Source organism: Scomber japonicus, unplaced genomic scaffold (assembly GCF_027409825.1).
Source record: "Scomber japonicus isolate fScoJap1 unplaced genomic scaffold, fScoJap1.pri scaffold_566, whole genome shotgun sequence".
Taxonomy (NCBI): Eukaryota; Metazoa; Chordata; class Actinopteri; order Scombriformes; family Scombridae; genus Scomber; species Scomber japonicus.
Genome location: NW_026518616.1, coordinates 1 through 17,778, shown reverse-complemented (window position 1 = coordinate 17,778; position 17,778 = coordinate 1). Strand labels below are relative to the sequence as shown.

Here is a 17,778-nt window from a genome sequence, read left to right as displayed (position 1 = left end):
AACTTCTGTTGACCGCTACATCTACACTCTTTGTGTCCAAAAATACCATCTCAACAGAGGATTTAGGTCGTCACAGTGTTTTTGATCACCGGTAAAATAATAATAATAAAACATCTTTAAAACGCAGCAACAGACCTCATGCCTTTGTTTTGGACACAGCGCGTCAGACAGATTACCCTACATCATTCATTCAGCGGCCAATGGTAAAGTTTTTGACATGGGATGGCCGCGACAACAACATGATTACACTCACTGTTTGATGTCGTGCTTCTAGTGGGTCTGCCAGTTTTGCCAAATGCTGAAAAACAAATATGATATTGAAGTATAATCAATAGTTAAATCTGTATACAATGGTATTCACAATGGATTGAATCATTAGGAGTGCTTAAAGTTGATCATGTTGAAATATGCACGTGGTTTTTAACATAAAGTCAGGGTTCACATACAGTGTATGTGTCTGTTCATTTGAATGTAATGAAACAGTAGCTATGAATATTAATCATATATAAAAACAACACTGATGTGACTGGCATCATGAATATAATGAGAGAGCATTAAAAACTTAAAGAAATGTTTTCTTGAGATGTTTAAAAGTTAAAAAGGGACGATCCGCAGCACCGTCACTGAAGGCTGTAAGTCAGTGAGTGACTCCCCTTATAGTTACTGTAAAGGAGTAATACGCTCATGTTTCTCTTCAGATCGTATAAATCTTTCGCCTTTTACTAAAGATTTCCGTGGAGAGGAACAACATGAGTTCTTAATAATTTTTTGATACCCTGCCTAGTGTGGGGCTTTCTTTATTGTTAAAATAAACTCTAATCATTGTACAGCTACCAACATAGTGAAGCGACGCGTTGTTCTTACTGTTCTTACTAATGTTGGACTTTTCGAACGTGTTGCCCGGATACCATCGAACTTTACGTGACGTCATAGTTATCGGTGGGTTCGCAGCGGTAATGTCGTCTAAAATGTCTTTAAGCGGAATAAGTAAGTCAATAATATTTAATTGGGTGAAGTGTTAGCTGTTGCCTCTGGGGGGAAAAGCCTTCATCAGTAAGATAAAGGAGGCGTCATTGAAGCTTATACCCAAATGCCACTGTGTAAAACGCAAATGAGTTTAAAGTGTCGTTGTTATTTGGGACATTTGTTTATTAGTTGTTATAGAGTTCTTATTAATGTGTTCATTCCCTGCTTACTGCGGGGCTTCTATATATGTACAATGTAAAGTGCTAGAGCCTCCGTGACGACCGCAAATGAGACCTACCTAATATCCTTGAATTTGGAGCGTGCATGCAAGGGAGCGTCAGATTTGTGCTTCTGCGTCGGAACGGCTGCGTAGCTACGTGTGGTCCTCTGCGTCGACGCCGTAGCCTGACGTGCACCTCCCATAAATCTACGCGTCACGGCAACGCAGACCGTAAAGGGCTGTGATTGGTCCACTCAGTCCCTCCTGCAGTTGCTTTTTCCGGTCTGTCTTCCTGCAACACCGCCATTTTTAAAGTTGTTGTGGAGTGGAGGAGTGTTGGCCAACGATTGATTGAACCATGGATCATGTTGAAGAGACATTAATCGAGGAGATCAGGAAATATGACCACCTTTACAACTCCTCCTCGAAACATTACAAAGACTGTCAAATGGCTAATAACTCCTGGAGAGAGATTTCCAGGAACACCGGGGTGGAGGTGGCGGAGTGTATGAAGAGGTGGAAAAACGTCCGTGATAAATATGTCCGGCTCCGAAAGAGACTTGCCAAAAGAAACGGCGACTCGTCAGGGGGCCAAAAAGTACCAGCGTTTTATAATTCTCTTTCATGGCTGGCACCACACGTGAAACACCGCGAAATGGAGTCTAATTATGAACAAAAGGTATGTGTTTGCTGTTATTAGCTCACATGCTATGCAATGCTACATCATCGGTTGTGTTCACGTGCAAAAAAAACATGTTATATCGACTAAAAGGATATAGATGTAGATGTAAATGCTCCTTTTGTGAAGGAAACCCTGAAGATGGTTTTCATTTATTATTTTGGTCTTGCCCCTCCTCTACCAAATGGACATGGACCCCAGGAAGAGTAGCTGTTGCCTGGGTAACCGCTAATAGGGATCCAAATAAACTAAACTAAATTATGGGGAGATATTTGCAACTTGATTTCTTCTATTGAACCATAGTTTTCCTTTTGTTTTGAACATATATTGTTTCACTTCATTGATTATCCATCTGCGCAAAAAAAAAACAATTTTATATCATTAATCTTATTATACATTTAGCCAAATTGCATATCCACAAATGTCGATACACTAATCAGAAACCTCTCTTTTCCATCTTTGAAAATGTTGCCAAACAATATATTAAAACTATTAAACATCCCAATAATATGAAAGCCATTAAGACTTTTGATTTATGTGCTCTCTTTAATGTATTTGTATAATTGTAATATGATATTCTGAAGTCTTACCTCTGAATGTATGTAGCCCCCTGGCAGTTGTCGTTACATTGAATTGTATTGCACTGTACTGCATTGTATTACTAAAAAAAAACCCACATATATTAACCAAGCATCCCCTCTTTAATTACACAGTCTGTCCCCGTGGAGTCCCCCGTGTCTCGCCCCAAACGGAAGAGGCACCAGGACCAGAACCAGGACCAGGAGGACTCGTTTATTAAGCAGATTGCAGACCTGGAAGAGCGTCGCATGGAGCTACAACAGAAGCTGCTGCAGGGGACAGACGAGTGCTCCAGGTTCGGTCAGACTGTGGCTGACATGCTGCGGAGGGTGCCGGAGGACAGCAGGCCTGATCTCATGTTTAAAGTCTACAGTCTGATCCATGAAAGCAGACGGAGCTAGAGCTAGAGAACTTTAACTTTATTTCTTTTGTAAATATAAATAAACAACTAATTTGTTCATTGTATTGTTTGAGTGAAGGTTTTCTATATTATACTTTAGTTATTTAACATACCATGCTTGTTTTTTGCACTTTGTTTATATTAAAAAATAGTTTATTATATTTTTTATATATTTAAATTTAAAAGAATAAAGAATAAAGCACAAAAGCCAACATCAAGGGGCATACTGGTGCAAAATCAAAGGCTGTATCCTGCAATCTTCAGACGATTGATTCATCTTTTCTCAATTAATCATGATTAATTAGCAAAATGTTAAAAATAGAAAATAAAAATATAAAAATAAAGTTTCTCAAAGGCCACAATGACGTCTTCAACTGCCCCAAAAACCCAAAGATATTAAAAAAAATTGGTTTTGAAACAGTTTATATATTTAATTTTCAACACTACACACACACATGGTTTGTTAAGTTGCATCACTGACTGAGCCTGCCTCATGTTGCCATGGCGACTGAAAGAAAGCCATCAGCTCATTCCTAACATCCAAGGCAGCTGTGGTGGGACGGACCCTGCTGGACATATGTGTGGGATCCACAGATTGGACAAAGTTTGAGTCACTAGCCACCACCTTCCTCCACTCGCCAGGCTGCACCACTCCTGAACTGTCAGTGTCTACAAAGTGCGGTGGGATGTATCTGCTCCCTGGGGTGCTCTCCTCGTCGGTGTAGGTGAGGTAGTTGTGTAGGACCAGGCAGGCTTTGATAACATCCACAGCTTTGTCAGGCCGGAACTCGATCGGTCTCCCGAGAATCCTCCACCGAGCAGACATGACGCCAAACGTGTTCTCAATCACCTGCTTGGCCCTGGAGTGGCGGAAGTTAAACACCTGCTGGTCCATCGTCATGTCACTTCCTGTTTAGGAAAGCACAATATTAAGTCATCTGTTTTGACTGTTCCTTCCTTCCTTCCTTCCTTCCATCTGTGCTTCCTCTCTCCGTCTTTCTTTATTCCCTTTCTCCATCTCCCTTTCTTCCTTCCTTCCTCCCTCCCTCCCTCCTACCTTCCTTACTTCTTTCCTCTGTCCTTCTTTCCTTCCTTCCTCCCTCCCTCCCTCCCTCCTACCTTCTTTCCTTCCTTACTTCTTTCCTTCGTCCTTCCTTTCTTTCCTCTGTCTTTCTTTCCTTCCTTCCTCCCTCCCTCCCACCTTCCTTACTTCTTTCCTCCATCCTTCCTTTCTCATTTCCTTTCCTCCCTTCCTTCCGTCATCCATCCCCCTTTCTTTCTCTCTCCCACCTTCCTTACTTCTTTCCTCCATCCTTCCTCCCTTCCTTATTTCCTTTCCTCCCTCCCTTCCTTCCGTCATCCATCTCCCTTTCTTCCTTTCTCTCTCCATCCTTCCTTCCTTCCTTCCTTCCTCCCTCCTTTCCTTCCATCTTCCTCCCTTCCTTCATTCCTCCTTTCCTTCCTTATTTTTCCTCCCATCCTTCCTTCCTTCCTTCCATCTTCCTCCCTCCTTTCCTTCCTCCTTTCCTTCCATCCTTCCTCCCTCCTTTCCTTCCATCTTCCTCGCTCCTTTCCTTCCATCTTCCTTCCTCCTTTCCTTCCTTATTTTTTCCTCCCTTCCTTCCTCCCTCCTTTCCTTCCATCTTCCTCGCTCCCTTCCCTCCTCCTTTCCTTCCTTCTTCCTCCTTTCCTTGACTGGAGGACAACAGGAGGGTTAATATATAAATCAAGCCATAATTGATTTTTATCCAGGTACCCTGATACACACAGGGTTAGAGTTAATATATAATAATGTAATGTACTGTTGAACTACGGCTACATACCTGGAAAGGGGCTCATCAGGTTGCATTGCAGAGGGAAGGCAGCATCAGCCACGATTACATGAGGGATCTGGACTCCGGACCCTGGAAGTTCAGCTGGTGGGGGCAGATTGAGTTTATGGTCGAGCAGCATCGACCCAAACTTGCTCTCTTTAAAAATGTCCCCATCGCTCTCACCTCCATGTCCTCCCACGTCCACCATGGTGAAACGGTATCTGTAAAGGGGCATCAATGAAGTGCATGTTGTTAGTGTTGTTGTTTTTTTACTGTGGATTTGTAAACGGGTATAACATGGACTCTCAATGGTCAGGCTCCATCATATCTTAAAGAGTTTATAGTACCTTATGTACCTACTAGAAGACTGCGCTCCCAGCATGCAGGTCTACTTGTGGTTCCTAGTATCTCTAAAAGTAGAACAGGAGGCAGAGCCTTCAGCTATCAGGCTCCTCTCCTGTGGAACCATCTTCCAGATTTGGTCCGGGGGGGCAGACACCCTCCCTACATTTAAGAGTAGGCTTAAAACTTAAAGCTTATAGTTAGGGCTCTTAGGGTTCTTAGCTTATAGCTGCTATAGGCTTAGACTGCCGGGGGACTCCCATGATGCACTGAGCTCCTCTCTCCTCCTCCCCCTCTCTCTCCATCCATCCATCCATCTATATCCATTAACATTCATGTACTATTAATGCATTCAATAAGCTAAACTTCTTCCCCAGAGTTGTCTGTGCTTTCTGGTCTCACAGGTAATCTGGGCCTGGAGACGTCCGGATGACAGATTCCAGTCCCGGACCTTCTAGCTTCATTGTTGATTTTCATTGTGCTTCTCTCCCCTGTCCTTCCTCTCTCTCTTTCCTTCCTCTATCTCCTCTTCCTCTCTCTCCTCTATCCTTCCTCTCTCTCCTCTCTACTCCAACCGGTTGAGGCAGATGTTCTCCCACTCTGAGTCTGGTTCTGAGGGTTCTTCCTGTTAAAAGGGAGTTTTTTCTTGCCACTGTTGCTCATGTGGGAATGTTGGGTCTCTTTAGGCAAGGCAAGGCAAGGCAGTTTTATTTATATAGCACATTTCATACACAATGGCAATTCAATGTGCTTTACATAAAACAGAAAAACATGTAATTTGAGAAACTTAAAACATACAATTAACCCCCCCCCCCCCACCCCCCCATAATAAAAACAAAGTACAGAAAAATAGAAAGACATAAATAAAATGATTGCAGCATAAAATAATAAATTAGCTTTAAAATCATTAAAAGGACAAAGAGTGCAAATGAAAGATTAAAATGTAAAGTGCTTTAAAAGAGCTCAATCGTAAGCACAGGAGAAGAGAAATGTTTTTAACCTGGATTTAAAAGTGTTCACTGTTGGGGCTGATTTCAGTTCTGCTGGTAGTTTGTTCCAGTTGTGTGCAGCATAACAGATAAAAGCTGCTTCACCATGTTTTTAAAGTTAAAACCTGAAGAGTTCGGTTTAGAACCTGCTCTATGTGGAAAGTGCCTTGAGATAAAGATTGATTGATGAGTGGTGGTGGGTTTTTTTTTACTGTGGATTCATAAAGGGGTATAACATGGACTCAGATCAAACAATTTATATTTTTATAATTTATTTAACTCGGTTGAAATTACCTGGCATCACACGTTGCCATCAGCACAATGGAGTGAGTCCCTTTATAATCGCTTCCTGCATGCGCTGGTGCTTTTATAGTCACATGTTTGCCATCCAGACTACCAACGCAGTTTGGGAAGTCCCAGATCCGCCAGTAATCCGCTGCCATGGCTTCCCACTGGCTGGCTGAAGGACATGGCAAAAAGTCTGGCTCAAGCGCTGTCCACAAAGCTTTGCACACCTCAGACATGATGGAGGACACAGTACTCGATGCCAGTTTGTAGGTCGCTGCCACAGCTTTCTGACTCCCACCGGAAGCTAAAATCCTTAACGTCACCGCCAATCTCTGTCCAACATCTACAGGCATGCTGTGGGTTGTCTGGTGCAAAATCAAAGGCTGTATCCGGCGGAGAAGGTCGTCAAATCGTCCTGAAGACATTCTGAAGTAGCGAAAGTGCATCTCTTCATCCAGGTGTCTCATTGGGCGAACCAGTGTCGTAAACTCACCAGTTCTCTGCCTGGACTGGTTTAATGGACGCACAGAAAACCTCCGCAGACGTCTTCTTTGTCGCCTGCGCCTCAGCATTTTCAATAAAATCATTTTTTCTTCTATATCGATGAGCTCCAACTCCAAACACACACGCTCTACGTCGGTCGCCATTGTTTATTGTGACCGGAAGATAAACAAGGATACCGGATATGACTCCTCTGAACACAGCCCCCTAGCGGCCTGGCGGTGAACTGCAGAGCAACGCGTTCCCTCGACGCAGAACTTCGAAAGGTAGGACACCCCTGATATAAGACATCATAGCTGGAAAGTAGCTGTAATACTGCTTCCTTACACACGATGGCGCTGCAGTACCTACACTCTCTACAGGAGTTCAGCCTGCAGGTGGAAGAATAATCTTAGCTGCCTTACTTGAGTATTTCCATTTCATACTGACTCATGCTTCTACTCCACTACATTTTATTTAACAGCTTTAATTTTAATTACCATTTAATTCTTCTTTTTTTCTTCCTTCCTTCCATCCTTCCTTCCTTCCTTCCTTCATCCTTTCCTCCCTCCCTCCTCACTCCTTTCCCTTCCTTCCTTCCTTCCTTCCTTCCTTCTTTCTTTCCTTCCACCATCCTGTCCTCCCTCCCTCTCTCGCTCCCCCTCCTTACTCCTTTCCTTCCTTCCTTCCTTCCTTCCTTCCTCCATCCTTTCCTCCCTCCATCCCTCCCTCCCCCTCCTTACTCCTTTCCTTCCTTCCTTCCTTCCTTCCATCCTCCCTCCTTACTCCTTTCCCTTCCTTCCTTCCTTTCTTCCTTCCATCCTCCTTTCCTCCCTCCATTCCTCCTTACTCCTCTCCTTCCTTCCTTCCTTCCTTCCTTCCTTCCCTCCTTACTCCTTTCCTTCCTTCCTTCCTTCCTTCCTTCCTTCCTTCCTTCCTTCCTTCCTCCTTACCTCCCTCCCTCCTCACTCCTTCCCTTCCTTCTTTCCTTCCTTCCTTCATCCTTTCCTCCCTCCCTCCATACTCTGTTCCTCCCTCCCTCCTTACTCCTTTCCCTTCCTTCCTTCCTTCCTTCCTTCCTTCCTTCATTCCTTCCTTCCTTCCTTCATCCTTTCCTAATAGAAATAACAAAGCACTCTTTTATAATAACACATCTTTATTAAAAACATAATACACATATTTTTTGTGTTGGGATTTCAGAAAAGATACTAACTAAGTTTAATTTAACAAATCTGAGGAATATCTACAGCGTTTCAGAAACATTAACGTCAAGCCTTCATTTACAAAAAAAAGTCCTGTGCTTTAGTTGCAACGTGCACGGGCGTGTCTTCCCTCGGGTACTGATTGTGTAAGACATAAAAATTAGGTTTTATTTCCAACATGATACATTCATTATAACTTCCTTCCTTCCTTCATTATAACAAAAAACAGAACTTTAAATTACAATCATGTTTACAATTCATTCATAAGCAGGTTTGCATGAGGTCAGGAAGACTCACTGATTAGTATTAACCCTCCTGTTGTCCTCAGGGCAAGGAAGGATAGAAAGAAGGAGGAAAAGAGGATGGAAGTAAGAAGAGAAGGAAGGGAGGAAGGAAGGAGGGGAGGAAAGGAGTTAGGAGGAAGGAAGGAACGAAGGAAGGACAGCAGTAAGGATGAAAAGAGGAAGGAATTTAGGAGAGAAGGAAGGGAGAAAGTAAGGAAGGAAAGGAGTTAGGAGGGAGGAAGGAAGGAAGGAAGGAAGGAAGGAAGGAAGGAACGAAGGAACGAAGGAAGGAAGGAAGGAAGGAAAACAGTAAGGATGAAAAGAGGAAGGAATTTAGGAGAGAAGGAAGGGAGAAAGTAAGGAAGGAAAGGAGTTAGGAGGGAGGAAGGAAGGAAAGAAAGAAGGAACGAAGGAACAAAGGAAGGAAGGAAGGAAGGAAAGGAGGAAGGAGGGAGGAAGAAAGGAAGGAAGGAAAGAAGGAAGGAACGAACAAAGGAACGAAGGAAGGAAAACAGTAAGGATGAAAAGAGGAAGGAATTTAGGAGAGAAGGAAGGGAGGAAGTAAGGAAGGAAAGGAGGAAGGAGGGAGGAAGGAAGGGAGGGAGGGAGGGAGGGAGGGAGGAAGGAAGGAAGGAAGGAACGAAGGAAGGAAAATAGTAAGGATGAAAAGAGGGAGGAAGGAAGGAAGGAAGGAAAGAAGGAAGGAAGGAACGAACGAACGAACGAAGGAAAACAGTAAGGATGAAAAGAGGAAAGAATTTAGGAGAGAAGGAAGGGAGGAAGTAAGGAAGGAAAGGAGTAAGGAGGGAGGAAGGAAGGAAGGGAGGGAGGGAGGGAGGAAGGAAGGAAGGAAGGAAGGAGTAAGGAGGGAAGGAAGGAAGGAAGGAAAGAAAGGAGTAAGGAGGGGAAGAATGAAGGAAAAATTAAAGAAAGAGGAAGGAAGGAAGGAAAGAAGGAACTGTCAAAAGAGTAGTGGGGTCAATTTGACCCGGGAGGACAACAGGAAGGGTTAAAGAAATAAAACATCAGTGTCTAATTTTCAGTTTTAGGGTCAAACTTTTACAAAAGTCCAAAGAGAAGTGTTTCAAGTTCTTTGTGTAGCTTCCCCCTTCACGTCTGTAAATGTCTGATGTAGATAGCAGGTGTTTATTCAGGTGTGAGTCCATTGGTTACCGGGGGCGTGGTGCTTAGCAACGGTATCCACCCTGCATGGTTGTGCTTCAAGCTTTGTATGAGTGTGACGCTGATATATGACACATGTGTGATCAGGTATATATGTGCGTTCTTGGTGTTTGTGGTTTGAGCACGTTGGTTATTTCTCAGTCTTCTTTTTATGGTTCTCGTCACTCAGGTTGTGCTCCGCGAACAGGTTCGGGTTCTCCGCCAACGTGGCCCGGACCTTCTTCTTCTCCTTGAAGCGACCGGAGTTGGAGACCTTGACGTGGCGGCCTTTGGTGGCAGATTTATCGACGATCTTCTCCAGTCTGGCGTTGAACTGACTGTCCATATTTTGGTCCGGAGGGTTAGGGTTATTGTTGCTCGAGTGCTCTTTATTCCCGGTGTTGCTGCCATACTCGGCCGGGATCTCGTACAGGACTTTGGATTCGGATTTCTTTTTGCGTGAGAAGGTCAGCTTCCACCAGCTTGGGTCAGCCATGGCACCAACGGAGACTGGAAGACCTGACCTGAGAGACACAGAGAAGACAATTAGGACTAAAGGCATACTGTAATAATAGTTATATATATCATGTGCTGTAGTTTGAGAAGGTTTTATTGTGAAATCATATTTCAGATAACTGCTTCCTGGACAATTACATTTATTAGAGAGATCATTTTCCCATCCTGAACAAACTTGTAGCTACTGTATATCACCGAGGACACTAAAGTGATGTCTCCCGTATTGTTTCGGAGAATTTGGGGGATTTTTTGATGAAGGAAGGAAGGCAAGGAGGAAGGAGGGGAAGAAAGAAGGAAAAATTAAAGAAAGAGGGAGGAAGGAAGGAAGGCAGGCAAGGAGGAATGATGGAAGGAAGGAAGGAAGGCAAGGAGGAAGGAGGGAGGGAAGGAAGGAAGGAAGGAAGGAAAGGAGGAAGGAAGGAAGGAAGGGAGGGAGGAAGATGGAAGGAAACAGGGAGAAAGGGAGGAAGGAATGGAGGAAAGAAGGAAGGGAGGAAGGAAGGAAGGAAAGGAGGGAGGAAGGAAGGAAGGAAAGGAGGGAGGGAGGGAGGAAGGAAGAAGGAAGGAAAGGAGGGAGGAAGGGAGGAAGAAATGGAGGAAAGAAAGGGGGAGGAAGGGAGTAAGAAGGAAGGAAAGGAGGGAGGAGGGAGGAAGGAAGGAAAGGAGGGAGGAAGGATGAAAGGAAGGAAGGAAGGAGGAAATAAAAGAAGGAAGGAGGGAAGGAAGGAAAGGATGGAGGAAGGATGAAAGGAAGGAAGGAAAGGGGTAGGAAGGGAGGAAAAAGGGAGCAAGAAGGAAGAAGGAAGTAAAGGAGGGAGGAAGGAATGGAGGAAAGAAGGAAGGGAGGAAGGAAGGAAGGAAGGTCAGGAGGGAGGAAGGGAGGAAGAAGGAAAGGAGGGAGGAAGGAAGGGAGGAAGGAAGAAAGGAGGGAAGGAAGGAAATGGGCAGGGAGGAAGGAAAAAGGAAGGAAAGGAGGGAGGAAAGAAAAAAAGGAAGGAAATGAGGGAGGAAAGAAAAGAAGGAAGGAGGAAAGGAAAGGAGGGAGGAAGGAAGGGAGGAAAGGAAAAAAGTCAGGGTCCATTTGACCCGGGAGGACGACAGGAAGGTTAATAAACTTCACACTCTCAGTGTTGGTGCAGCTCATTCTGTGTCTCTGGATGATCCTCCACCCGTCACACCTATCAGACATCAGACCCTTCCTTAGAGAGGAGACGTGACCATGAGTAGCTTCTTTTCATCCGTGCCACATCGGAGGTGTAACATAATGGCGGGGGCGAGGTGGGGGGTGGGGGGGGGGGACACCTGACACCTGACACTCTGCTCCCTACTGATGAATTAATGAGCATCTGAAGAAGAGTATCCTCTGTCCCTCCCATGTGATCTGATATGAAGTCGAAGAACCAAGCTGTTCTCTTAGTGATGCTTCAGGAGCTCAGAAACGTGTTATATAACCTTCCTGTCGTCCTCCCGGGTCAAATGGACCCCGTCTGTTTTGACTTCTTTCCTTTCCTTCCTTCCTTCCTTATTTCCTTTCCTCCCTCCTTCCTTATTTTCTTTCCTCCCTCCTTTCCTTCTTTCTTTCCTCCTCCTCCCTCCTTTCCTTCCCTCTTTCCTTCCTCCCTCCTTTCCTTCCCTCCTTCCCCCTTCCTTCCTCCCTCCTTTCCTTCCCTCCTTCCTTCTTTCCTTTCCTCCATCCTTTACTTCTTTATTTTCTTTCCTTCCTTATTTCCTTTCCTTCTTCCTTCCCTCCTTCCTTTCTTCCTTCCTCCCTCCTTCCTTATTTTCTTTCCTCCCTCCTTTCCTTCCTTATTTCCTTTCCTCCCTCCTTTCCTTCCTTATTTCCTTTCCTCCCTCCTTTCCTTCCTTATTTTCTTTCCTCCCTCCTTTCCTTCCTTATTTCCTTTCCTTCTTTCTTTCCTCCTCCTTCCTTCCTTCCTCCCTTTCTTCCTTCCTCCCTCCTTCCTCCCTTGCTCCTTTCCTTCTTCCTCCCTCCTGACCTTCCTTTCCTTCCTCCCTTCCATCTTCCTCCCTCCCTCCCTTCCTCCCTGTTTCCTTCCTTCTTCCTTCCTCTCTTCCTTCCTTGACTCGAGGACAACAGGAGGGTTAAAAGCATCACGTAATAACAGTAGGCCTTCACATCATCTATTTATTTAATGTCAGACGCAGTAATTAGAATTCATGAATGCATGTCGATACACAGTCCACACCTCACAACCATAATTACTCTAATTACTTCCTTATTACTTGAGTACTTATTCATTCTTTGTTTGTGATTTCAAGAGAATCATAAACAGGTGTGTGATACTGATTATAAAATATCCTAAAGGAGACATCTCTCTCTCTATGAATGGGTCTGATATCACTAGTAGAGGATCATCCGGAGCCACAGTGCCTCTATTAACCCTCCTGTTGTCCTCAGGTCAAGGAAGGAAGAGAGGAAGGAAGAAAGAAGGAAACAGGGAGGAAGGAATGGAGGACAGGAAAGAAGGAAGGGAGGAAGGGAGGAAAGGAAAGAAGAAAGGGAGGAAGGAAGGAGGGAAGGAAGGAAGGAAGGAAAGGAGGGAGGAAGGAAGAAGGAAGGAAAGGAGGGAGGAAGAAGGAAGGAAAGGAGGGAGGAAGAAATGGAGGAAGGGAAAGAAGGAAGGGAGGAAGGAATGGAGGAAGGAAGATGGAAGGAACAGGGAGGAAGGGAGGAAGGAAGGAAGGAAAGGAGGGAGGAAGAAGTAAGGAAATGAGGGAGGAAGGAAGAAGGAAGGAGGAAGGAAAGGAGGGAGGGAGGAAGGAAAGGAGGGAGGGAGGAAGGAAAGGAGGGAGGGAAAGAAGGAAGGGAGGAAGGAATGGAGGAAGGAAGATGGAAGGAACAGGGAGGAAGGGAGGAAGGAAGGAAGGAAAGGAGGGAGGAAGAAGTAAGGAAATGAGGGAGGAAGGAAGGAGGAAGGAAAGGAGGGAGGGAGGAAGGAAAGGAGGGAGGGAGGAAGGAAAGGAGGGAGGAAAGAAGGAAGGAGGGAGGAAAGAAAGAGAGAAGGAGATAAAGAAGGAAAGGAGGGAGGGAGGGAGGGAGGAAGGAAAGGAGGGAGGAAAGAAGGAAGGAGGGAGGAAAGAAAGAGAGAAGGAAGGAAGGAACAGAGGAAAGAAGGAACAGTCAAAACGGATGGGGTCAATTTGACCCGGGAGGACGACACGAAGGTTAACCACGAAGATGAACTTTCAAATTTGTGGAATTTTTTCTCTTTAAGTTGCATCCAACAAATGTCATACTCGAAGTATTATTCAGTTTAGTTTTAGTTAGTTTTACATTGTTCATTGTAGTTTTTATTTTAATTTCAGTTTACTAAATTATTTTTTCATTGCTAGTTTTAGTTTTAGTTAATTATAATAACCCTGGTGCTTTGATGTGGGATTGACTCAAAGGCCTTCTTGGTGTCTTTTTCCAGTGATAAAGAAGCAGAAAGCTCCGGAAATGTAATTAACCCTCCTGTTGTCCTCAGGTCAAGGGAGGACAGAAGGAAGGAAAGGAGGAAAGAGTAAGGAGGAAAAGAGGAAGGAAGGAAAGGAGGAAGTAATGAAGTAAGGAATTAAAGGAATAAGGAGGGAGGGAGGGAGTGAAGGAGGAAGGAAGGAAGGAAGGAAGGAAAGGAGGAAAGAGGGAGGAAGGAAGGAAGGAAGTAATGAAGTAAGGAATTAAAGGAATAAGGAGGGAGGGAGGGAGTGAAGGAGGAAGGAAGGAAGGAAGGAAGGAAAGGAGGAAAGAGGGAGGAAGGAAGGAAGGAAGTAATGAAGTAAGGAATTAAAGGAATAAGGAGGGAGGGAGGGAGTGAAGGAGGAAGGAAGGAAGGAAGGAAGGAAAGGAGGAAAGAGGGAGGAAGGAAGGAAGGAAGGAAAGGACGGAAGGAAGGAGTAAGAATGAAAAGAGGAAAGAAGGAAGGAGAGAAGGAAGGAAAGAAGGAAAGGAGTAAGGACGAAAGGGGAAGGAAGGAAGGAATTACATATCATAATCGTCATCAGCAGGTGGAGTTAGAAAAAGCTGGTTTCTAAGGACAAAGGTGAACTCTAAGGGGAGTTATAGTGGTTAAATATCTGTGTCTATAATAACTTTAACATCCCTGGTTTGACTTTGGCTGAATTTTGCATTTTGCACTCCAACCCCTCCCGTGTTTCCTGTCTGTATCTCCAATGTTAACCCTCCTGTCGTCCTCCCGGGTCAAATTGACCCCGTCTCTTTTGACTGTTCCTTCCTTCCTTCCTTCCTTCTTCCCTCTTTCATTGCTCCCTCCTCCTTCCATCTTCCTTCCTTCCTCCTTTCCTTCCTTCCTTCCTTCCTTCTTCCCTCTTTCGTTGCTCCCTCTTCCTTCCATCCTCCTTCCTTCCTCCTTTCCTTCTTTCCTCCCTTCCCTTCTTTCTCTCCTTACTTTCCTTCCTTCCTCCTTTCCTTCCCTTCTTTCTCTCCTTACTCCTTTCCTTCCTCCCTCCCTTCCCTTCTTTCTCTCCTTACTTTCCTTCCTTCCTCCTTTCCTTCCTTTCTTCCTTCTTACTTCTTTCCTTCCTTCCTCATTCCTTCCTCCCTCATTCCTTCCTCCCTCCCTCCCTGCCTGCCTTCCTTCTCCTTCCTTCCTTGACCTGAGCACAACAGGAAGGTTAATGTAGGCAAGTTTTGACCCCTCTGCTACTAAAAAGTGTTTTTGTCTGCTTGTATGTACTCGTTTCCTTTTTTCTTTTTTTGCACATTGTCCCCTGGGGATAATAATTATATCTATCTATCAAACAACATCCCTACTATACTCTCTAATCGTGACAGGCTATAACACGGCAGGTTCCAGTTCATGAGGGCTGACAGGAACTACACACAAATCCTCTTTTGGCATGTCCATTTTATCGTGGAGCACCTATGCAAATACAGAGCACATGCCCTTTGCAGAAACACTCATCTTACTCTTATCTGAACCATGTGATGTTAGTCACCTGGCACACACAGGTAGTGCAAAGGTTCAAGACTCACTGTTGGAAACAATTGGTGAGATTCCTGATGATAGGGGTTTGAATAGTTACGTTAAAGGTGTAATTGTACACTTTAAACACTTACATAAGAGTCTTTGTGCTTTATTCTCCTGGACCTTATGTTACATCTTGGCCCACTAGTGGTTAATTACACTTATTTATGACCTTACACTCAGGTAACAGGTAGCCTTGCTGACCAAGAAGAGCTTTTACAAGTTCCCCAGTGGCTGAAACACCATCTCAGAGGGATCAAACCTTATGAACTTTCACTGTAATACTTCTTATTTGTTTTATTTACTTTGTTTTTTAATCTTTCCTCTCCCATTAATCATCTCAAGACCCTTCAGATTTACCTGCTGACCCTTTGGAGGGGCCCCACCCCTAGGTTGGGAACCACTGGACTAAACTAGCTAACTGTATATAAAGTAGTATAAACTAGCTAACTGTATATAAAGTAGTATAAACTAGCTAACTGTATATAAAGTAGTATAAACTAGCTAACTGTATATAAAGTAGTATAAACTAGCTAACTGTATATAAAGTAGTATTAACTAGCTAACTGTATATAAAGTAGTATAAACTAGCTAACTGTATATAAAGTAGTGTAAACTAGCTAACTGTATATAAAGTAGTATAAACTAGCTAACTGTATATAAAGTAGTATAAACTAACTAACTGTATATAAAGTAGTATAAACTAGCTAACTGTATATAAAGTAGTGTAAACTAGCTAACTGTATATAAAGTAGTATAAACTAGCTAACTGTATATAAAGTAGTATAAACTAGCTAACTGTATATAAAGTAGTATAAACTAGCTAACTGTATATAAAGTAGTGTAAACTAGCTAACTGTATATAAAGTAGTGTAAACTAGCTAACTGTATATAAAGTAGTATAAACTAGCTAACTGTATATAAAGTAGTATAACTAGCTAACTGTATATAAAGTACTATAAACTAGCTAACTGTATATAAAGTAGTATTAACTAGCTAACTGTATATAAAGTAGTATAAACTAGCTAACTGTATATAAAGTAGTGTAAACTAGCTAACTGTATATAAAGTAGTGTAAACTAGCTAACTGTATATAAAGTAGTATTAACTAGCTAACTGTATATAAAGTAGTATAAACTAGCTAACTGTATATAAAGTAGTGTAAACTAGCTAACTGTATATAAAGTAGTGTAAACTAGCTAACTGTATATAAAGTAGTGTAAACTAGCTAACTGTATATAAAGTAGTATAAACTAGCTAACTGTATATAAAGTAGTATAACTAGCTAACTGTATATAAAGTAGTATAAACTAGCTAACTGTATATAAAGTAGTATTAACTAGCTAACTGTATATAAAGTAGTATAAACTAGCTAACTGTATATAAAGTAGTGTAAACTAGCTAACTGTATATAAAGTAGTGTAAACTAGCTAACTGTATATAAAGTAGTATAAACTAGCTAACTGTATATAAAGTAGTATAAACTAGCTAACTGTATATAAAGTAGTATAAACTAGCTAACTGTATATAAAGTAGTATAAACTAGCTCCACCTCCAGCAGCTACAACAGTAACATGCTGCTCTAACGCTGATGCTTCACTATTAATAATCTAATGATGTCATATATAATAATATATCACTACTTTTACTGTAATACTGCATACTACATCACTATAATACTGCAGTACTCGTCCTGTTTTTTTTTCTTGCTGCATTCATCATCATAATAGTGTTGAGTCTTTACTGACAGACAGGTTGCTCCATAACTAACGTTTGCAGAGCATTTACATAGTATTGTTGACTTTCCATCAGCCAGTTTCTGCAGAACAAACTAACTAAAGAGGCCGGAGCAGCACTTTCACACCACGCTAAGTAAGAGAACATAGCGGTACAATATGCACACATATTTCTTTTAGTATTCCATGTTTGACTTAGATGTGACCTTTGAGACAAACAAAAAAAAAAAAAAGTCCCTGTTGACTTAAAGGAGGCCCTCCATAGTTCTCTTTTAATAAGTTACCATGTATTCTGTTATGTGTGGGTGAGCCGCTAAAGCAAAGCCTCAGAGATCACAGCAAAAGGGGGGGCAAAGGAACACTGTGGCCACGTTTTTTGGAAATCACTAACCAGCTGCAAAGCCCTTTTTAGTAACACAATGTTTGAGCTGGAGGGAGAGCGAGGAGAGAGAGAGAGGAGGCTCCAAGGGCAGCGAGGACTATATACCGCCGCCCTCATAATTGAGCTGAAGGTTCATGCATGAGACTCTCGGGTTTCGTCCTCGTGTGCCAACAAGTGCAAAGTTGAATGAGTCGCTGAGAGGATGTCGGATGTTTATAATAAATGCTAATATGCATCGACATGAGCATTCATCGTCATTTATATTTGCTTTTAAAGTTGTTTAATCTTTGGACATTTACACATGCTGTCACATCTGATACTGTATCTTCATATTTATATTAACAATAAGCATGAAAAATTAGGTTTTAAAGTGATGAAAGTTTAGTTTAGTGTGATTTTAAGAGTGAGAAATATGTTTAAATCTCACTCATACAGCACCACCAGCTAAGTCATCATTAACTTTAGCAATTATATGAGTTAATATAACCTGTATTAAACAATAAATCATGTTATAATATATCTAAATCATGCACTTTTTTCTATTATTCTATTTCTAATGTTTATAATATTTAATTAAGTCAGACACTGAATGACAGTCTCCATCTCCGTCTCTTTAAGGCTCCAGCTTAATAACTATTTGCATCACGTCTTGTCTTTATTGCATCTCTTTTTGTCATTTTTTAACCAACAGCTTTACTTGGTTTCGGGAAGATCTCGCCAAACGACTATAGTTGAAAATTAACCAGCTGACT

The 17,778-nt window shown here is 42.7% G+C and overlaps 1 protein-coding gene and 1 non-coding gene across 2 annotated transcripts; one reads left to right on the top strand and one right to left on the bottom strand.

Moving 5' to 3' along the window:
* Nucleotides 1-678: 678 nt before the first annotated feature.
* On the top strand, nucleotides 679-793 carry LOC128354775 (U5 spliceosomal RNA). Its single transcript, XR_008321109.1, has one exon. It is a non-coding gene; the product is annotated as a U5 spliceosomal RNA (small nuclear RNA).
* Nucleotides 794-9,115: 8,322 nt separating this feature from the next.
* Nucleotides 9,116-16,928, bottom strand: LOC128354774 (proline-rich protein 15-like protein B). The gene is made up of 2 exons (XM_053314941.1): nucleotides 16,653-16,928; nucleotides 9,116-9,928 (listed from the first exon to the last, which is right to left on the bottom strand). The coding sequence occupies exons 1-2, from the start codon at nucleotides 16,811-16,813 to the stop codon at nucleotides 9,556-9,558; spliced, it is 534 nt and encodes a 177-aa protein (XP_053170916.1). The 5' UTR covers nucleotides 16,814-16,928; the 3' UTR covers nucleotides 9,116-9,555.
* Between the last annotated feature and the right edge of the window lie 850 nt (nucleotides 16,929-17,778).